The following is a 7729-nucleotide window of genomic DNA, read 5'->3' as shown; positions in this document are numbered from 1 at the left end:
AAACATTTTGATACTCCAAATTGATTTTTTATTTCTTTTACATTTTTGAATTTATGACCAACTTTTAAAACTTATACTGAATAGACAGCCAAATTATCTAAATTTTTGGAATGGAATCAATTAGCCCTAAATTATGCCACAAACGAAAAATTAAGACAAACCTAATTAATTTGGAAATTTTATTTTAGATTTTTTTTTTTTTTTGCAGACTTTTGCCCACTCAGAAAATGACATCAGTTTCAATCAATTCAAAAGATACTAACTAGACTACACAATTAATAGAAATTTAAAAAGACATCAATCAAAGCATTTTTACAGTAACACCGCAGCAGTTGAATACTTTAGAATGAAATAGATGTAGATATCACTCACTTGCAACTAACCATTCCTCATTGTAATGTCACTTATATTGAGGTATATTATGAAATCCAAGCACTACCAAGAATGAAAGTTTGACAATATAAATACACATAAATTATGGCTCACAACATTAGATTTGTTCAAATGATATTGCATAGGCTGAAATGACTCAGCAGTTTAAAATAGGCAGTGTTTGCAAAACATCTAAAGCAAATGTCTTGTGAAACGAAAGTTGCACACAAAATTTTGCATAAACTTTATACTGTCAATTGAAATATCAACTTAGATTGTCAGGAAGTAAATGAGCAAGAGAATCTCTCACTACATGATAAATGATATTTTTTATTTGCAGTTTGTCTTCGTGATTTGTATGAGTATCTGATAAATGACGGAATTCTTGCGTTAATTTAAAGCAATGGGCAATGTTTTCAGGAGAAACAAAATCCTCCGCCACTTTTACACAACTATGTAGATTTCGGACTTGATGTGGAGCACCTGCCGGGATAAAGACAGCATCCCCTAGACACTGTGCAATAGCATAGCCTTCAACACCATAATCTCTGTATAAACGTTTGCGAAGTTCTGCATCTATGTACCAACTCTGATCATGAATGGGATCATTGTTCGCTTCGAGTTTTTCTCCCCTTTCAATAGCAACTTTAGTCAGCATATCTCGGATCTTATCAGCATCTCTGGCATTATATATGTGCCATAGTGCACCAGGAACTACAGTAGGATGTCTAACTCTAGCTCTCATCAGGGAATCGCAGCCTCCTTCATCAATGGCCTTTAATGCTTCTTGAATATGAAGGTGTGCATTCCCACCAGATGGAATACCTACATAAACCATGACATTGACAGCATCACTCACATCAAGATGTAAATTTGTTGTTCCTTTTGTGGGAAACAATGCTGAGCCGTAGGCGTTGTACATTTTCGGGCCAAGATCGGGCCTCACAAACCAAGAAGGTAACCTTCCAGCAAGATTCAAAACACCATCCCTGTGAGTATATTCAGGTAATGGCAAAGCTTGCATAAGATCTTTAAATCTACTGGGTAGCTTTTCACTGAAATCTTCCCCAGGAGGCCAGTCTTTCAATTTCAACAACATGTATTCACCATTATCATCTTTTAATCTTTTGTTGAAATTCTGAAATCCTTCCCAGAATCTTTTCATTGGAAGATTTTTGATGACTGCACCAGTCATACAATCTACTAAATCATTCCTTACTTCTCCAAAATCTCTACAGAATGCATCAGGGTGCCACAGATTTTTGTCAAGTTGTTCTTCTACTCCTCTGACTAATATTGGTTGTCCTCTTTTCCATTGCTCTTGAAATAAAGAAAGGTTAGATGGATGATTTGCTTTGTGGAGAAATAACAAGCGTCCATTGCAAAACCAAGAATGTGGTATACTTTCAAAGACTAAATTGCTCTCTAATTTGGTGTAAATTCGTATTGGCAATGGATCCCGACCACTACTTGCTTTTGGATATCTACGAGAAAAGTGTTTTAACAATGCTTTTTCTGAACTCTCCTTGGGATCACCATAGGCTTTTGATACACTTGCAATTATTTCATCAAATGAAAACCCAGAACATATTCCTTCAGTATCTGAAAAGGTTTCTTCATCTGGAAGATCTTGCAAAAGATTTCCTCTTAAAAGAGCAAAATCTTCATAGCTGTAAAAATCTTCTTTTTCTTTATTGTCATCTGAAGCATCGTTGGTTTCTTCAAGCCATTTTAAAGCAGAACCTGTAACCTCAATGTCTAAATCTTCATAGTTCAGTTCAGTATGGTTTTGATCTATCTCATTGTAAATACTTGGCTGTTTCTTTTCAGTACTAAAAGATTTAGTAACAAAACTCATAAGCTGCTTACATATTCCAGTAGTTATACTTTTGCCAGCAGAATCTGCCTCCTGTGGTACACATTTGCAATATGCAGGAACATTCCACTGATCACGAGCTTTATGTAATAAATCTCGCATAATCCATAAAGCTTGTCCAGGAATTATTTGAGCCATCACCATATTTTCTTGAACATGTAGTTCTTTCTGAGTACATAAGAGCCATTTATATTCATCACGATTTCTTGGTCTATCTTCTTCATCTTCAATGCTGCGTATACCTTGTTTTCGCATTTTATAACAGTCAATACATACTGCCAACCCACAAATTGGACAAACCCAATGAATGTTAAAAATGGTAGTATAACAGACATCACACATTTCTCGAACACCCTGTACAATCCTTTTCCACGTAATTGTTTTATCTTTCCCTATGTGAAGAGAAAGAGCTTCTTTCTCTTGCTCGATAAGATCACAAAATTGATCACCAATATGCTCAAGAAGAGCTTTTGCAGTTTCAATGTTCAAATCTTTGGGTGGATTAGAGGTTTCAGGAAGCCACTGACTTAAATGTTCAGATGTTGCATCAGAAGGTTCTGAAAATCCAGCATTTAAGATAGTACCTTGCCTGTTATAGCAGAGCTTACGATACTGCATAAAACGACAGTAAGCATTAAACATTCGGCAGTTTTTTCTGTGAAATGCTATACGACATTCTCGACATTTAGGAAGTTTCGGTGCAACGTCAAAACAAAAAGAGTTCTGTAGAAATGGGACTTGCCTGCGATCAAACACCAAGGGCATTTTACTTGGTACTGGTTTATTTTCACAAAGTCTAGGTCTGCCTCTTTTGCGCACTACTTTTTCAGCAGCATGTGCTTTACGTGCAAATTTACTCTTTGTTTTTCTTGGTTTTTCCCGAGATTTCTCTTTTTCTGCAGCAGAATCATTGTCAGAATGTGACATTTCTGAGGTAGATTTTGAAGAATCTTCTTCAGCTTTAGATGCTTTTAAATTTGCTGTTTCTTTCTTTATAAGTTTTCCACCTGTACTCTCTTTCTTATCTATTTTTAGTTTTAAAATTTTTTTATTATTTTTCAGACTTGAATCAGCAATTTCTTCATCTTTTGAAACAGTGCTATCTAAGTTATCAGTGGGCGAATTTGCTTCCTCACTTTTAGGATTTGAACATTCCAGATTTTCATCTCTTGAAATTTGATCATCCTCATTTCTGCTTTCTGATGCGTGATCTTCATGATTTTCTGTTTTTGGCTCAACATTTACATTTTTCAATGTCAAATTATCAGTCTCTTCAGTTTTGGAAACAAAGTTATCACCTTTTGCTTTCCTACTGGGAAGTTTTTTACCTTTTTGCCCATCCTCATTTTCAGTTTTTACTTCAACAAGCACTCTATCTTGATTTTCATCATCAACGTTACTTTGAACACTTCTTAACCTTTCATTATCCAAATCCAAGTTTTCATCAGCAGTCAAGGGTATGCTAGAATTTTTTATCAAATTGATATCATCCATGATACTTTTCTGTAAATCACTGTTATTTTTCTTGCTCTTTTTCGAAACTTTCTCACTGCGCAATGTACTAAGTCTAGATGTTTCACTAGGTGCATCGTTTCTGGAAGAACCTCTTCTTTTTTCACCTGATTGAGAGCTAACAGAATTTCTTTTATTTAAAGGATTTAGCCGTTCAGGCTTTTTTTTATTTTGAAATTCAAATCTTTTTCTCAGACTACGAATCTGTAGCTTTCTTACTTTTTTAAGAGGACGTCTTTTGGGTTTGGTATGATGTCTTACTGGTATTTGAGTTTGAGATAACTTTTTCACCAAATATTGCTTTCTTTTACAACTTCCTGAAGGAATCTGCGATGGTTTTGGTTTTGGCTTCTTTTTCTTTTTAACTTTTTCATATTCTGTTGATGAGGATGAATCAGAATCTTTATAGCTGGTAACATGTGTACATGAGCGCATCTGAACTCCAAGTTTTCTTATCAGTTCACCCCTAATTCTGGCTGTTCGATTTGGGCGAGAGCTGACAGTTGATTCAACATCATCACCACTATCAGAGTCCAAAGTAATTAAGATAGGTTCACTTTTCGTTTTTCTTACATCAGAATCAAGAGTGCTTGTACTGCTGGCAGTTCGCTTAGATCTTTGTCTGTCAAGTCTACGTCGCCTTGATCTTGTTGATCGGGGGTTAAGATCAGACATAGGTGAGTAAGGAGGATCTGATAATTCTTCTTGTTTTATCGGAGTACTCGCATAATCATCGATTTCAACGGGCGAATCATTCTTTGCTTCTCGCTCACTTTTACTTCGGCAATCCATGTCTGCACTTCAAATGCGAATTCGAAATATTATCGAATTTTTGGAAACAAATGGTTCTGCATTATGTTCTCTCTAACGCAAAGATATTTCAAAAAGTTATTGAAGTTTACTAAACTAATGGTTGTACATTATGTTCCCTCTATTATTGATACTTCATGCATCATGCTTTTCTAGTTACAAAATGTTTTCGTAGTTATTTCATTCACATAATCACATGGTTGGTTTTGCTTTTCGAAAACATACAAAAGAAATGACGAAGAACCTGCTTCTTGTTTTGCAGAAGTTCGATTGCTTGAAGTTTAGTTGAAAATGTAGTGTTTGGAAGCGGGAAATGAAGACGTTGATTGCTATGAAAGACAAACGCAAAGTATATGTCTGCTGTTCAAAAGCTCATGATGAATTACATTAAAATATACTCTAGGATAAAAAGCGTCAATTAGAAGTTTTAAAATACTGGAGACCTCAAAAATAATACAGCAACAACAAACATCTATGCAGTGCTGCAATATTAAACATTGTTTATACGTTGCCAAATGAAAATTTATTTTAAATGGGCGAAAAAAAATTAAAGAGTACAAAAATTAGATATGATAGAAAAATAATGAAAAATTTAATCAGCAATGTTTTCTATATCATGTATTACAACGTAATACAAAATTTGACATGACAAACCACTCTGATGTCACCGGTATTCCTTTCCGAACGCAACTAAAGTGGAAGTTTAAGTAAATGCTCAATTTATAAACATGACTATTTTCAAAATTTTAAATATTTTTAAGCTTTTGGAACCGTGCATAGTGTTTTGAGACTATGTCCTTTTGAAAACTGCGAAAAGCAAATAAGTTTTCTAAATCAGGTTTTTTTCTCCTGCAGCTTTTTATTTTCTTAGTTTTGTGATATTTCTAATAACCAATGCAATGTTCTACTTTTCATGAATATTTTGGGAAGATATATCATAGAAAACAAAAACGGACAGCCGTAGAAGGTTATAATTTTACATTTTGGCTGTGTTTAAAGCAGTGTTTTCCCATCTACTGAAGTCTCTGAGCAACCGTGCAGTTTTAAAGCAATATATAGTGTGCTACTGGCCCGTGCCCAGGAGTTCATACAGGGAAGGGTTATGGTTTCAATGTTTTCTCTTTTTTGAATACATTGTCAGATAAACACAATAATGTGTCAAATTATTCATTTCAATGGTCACAATGAGGGACTTAGGAGGAGGGGGGGGGGATTTTTCAAATCACCTGAAGATTTAGTGAAAAGAAATATTACCAATTCTGTTATTATATTTTTCAGTAGAACCTTGTTTGTCCGGATCAAATTTGTATAGTTAGAACACATATATCGACTGAAATAATAATTTCAAATTAGAGGAGCTTTAAGAAAAGATGTGTTAGCTCATTTAAGAACGTTTTTGCTTATTACTCAGATTTTCCGGATTTTGGTTTATTCAGATTGCTTTTGGTCCAAGTTAGTCTTGATAAACGAGGTTGTACTGCTCATGTAAGGACCGTTATGAACCCCATCTTCCATAAAGTCAATTCTGGCTGCACTACTAACCTCAGTATTTATGCATTTTAATTGTTTCTTTAGATTCAAACCTTATTATATTTACTGTGCGATTGATTGCAACAAAAACTAAAAAAATCATTGTTTTGTGACACATGTTTTCTTGTTTTATAATTCTAAGATTCCTCGCAAACTAAATAGGAAGGGGTTTGTTTCATATTCAAATTACATTACCAAACACAATTACTTTGCATCTTCATAGCCAGCAACACTTACCTCTTTTGTTTTTAAATGCACAAGTCGTCGTAACCCTTTGTAGGGGAAGCAATATTAAATGCGGTGAATGCTTTGTATTGACAATCTATTCAGAGGTTCAGCCATCAGTTTTTCCAAAATATTATTTTAGCCGATAAATAGAGGCTGTTTCTAAATTACCAGAAAACTAAAGGGAATATAAAATTTAAAAAAAAAATGCTGTGCACAAATTTCTTTATTACAGGTTAATTTTAAGTTAAATGTGCTTTTTTCTTCTTCGTGTTTTTATTATGTTTGCCCTAATGGGCAAGGTTTAATCCCTAAAACTCTCCCCTTAGGCTGGGGGTCTACTGCCTGCCTCATAAAGTTCAAATCTGAATCAGATTTTATATTTCAGAAAACAAGAGCGATATTAACCATTGAAAGGTATCTTTCCATATTCCTTATGTTTATGTCGGCAGTATTTTTTTGAGTTTCATTCTGACTCGCTATACAAATTTGCCATGGGAAGGTAAAACACAGTATCTGCAGAAATGATTTTTTGAGATATTCGATTAAAGATGTTTTGGGTTCCTTACCAACAACAAGAAAATATTGGAATTTGACATTTTCTTCATGCTTGAATTTCAGCTGAAACCAAATAACAAACTTGTACAATACTGCTGTAAGCAGGTGTAGGTAGGTGCTGCAGCAGGCGTCAGTGTCTACGGAAAGGAGTTTTCAAGACTATTAAAGAAATGCGTTTTGGTTTCAATACTAGCTATAGAGAAATGTTGGAGTAGGATATTTATTTCAGGGGAAAACCAAATAAGCAAGCTTGTATAATAAAGATAACATAGAATATATGACAAAAATGCAAAAAAAAATTAAAAATTTGCAGTTACTGCACTTTAGCTTTCCACGGCGGAAATAGTATTGCTGAAAAACAGTTTCAGTCAATCTTTTATCATAGTAGGAGAAGGAGAGGTTTGTTCCCACTAGGGAATTTTTTTAAAATTCATGTTGAAAATCATAATTACGTCCAGTTTTTCGTAACAGGAGAGGGAGAATGGGGTGTCCCCCAATTTTTTTTCTTCATTGAAGTCTGTTTTAAACTATCTTTGACAAAGTTGTCCCTCTCTTGGAGATTTATTGAAATTGACTGAACATAATTTTCACATGAATAAATATTACCATACAAAACGTGAACATTTCAGTGTTTCAAACAGCAAACAACCCTCAACATACTCAATGGATTTTAGTGTGCAGAAAAACTTCAAATTTTTTTTAAACCAAAGATGCAAATCGCAATGTTTTTTTAGCCATTAGTTTTCTTTAAAAACAATAGCACACAGAAAAAAGAATAAGGTATTACAAAATTTGCCAACAAACTTCTTTAGTACTGCACGGAAAAAAAAAATCTTGCATTTCTAA

General features: G+C 34.1%; 1 protein-coding gene across 1 annotated transcript; it reads right to left on the bottom strand.

Annotated features, from left to right (window-relative positions):
- Positions 1-332: 332 nt before the first annotated feature.
- On the bottom strand, positions 333-4516 carry LOC129226122 (lysine-specific demethylase 3B-like). The gene has a single exon (XM_054860721.1). It carries the CDS (start codon positions 4433-4435, stop codon positions 638-640), a length of 3798 nt encoding a protein of 1265 aa, XP_054716696.1. The 5' UTR covers positions 4436-4516; the 3' UTR covers positions 333-637.
- Positions 4517-7729: the final 3213 nt, after the last annotated feature.

Source organism: Uloborus diversus, chromosome 7 (genome assembly GCF_026930045.1).
Source record: "Uloborus diversus isolate 005 chromosome 7, Udiv.v.3.1, whole genome shotgun sequence".
Lineage (NCBI taxonomy): Eukaryota > Metazoa > Arthropoda > Arachnida > Araneae > Uloboridae > Uloborus > Uloborus diversus.
The sequence above is the reverse complement of the archived record's forward strand: the minus strand, read 5'-3'. Positions and strand labels throughout refer to the sequence as shown.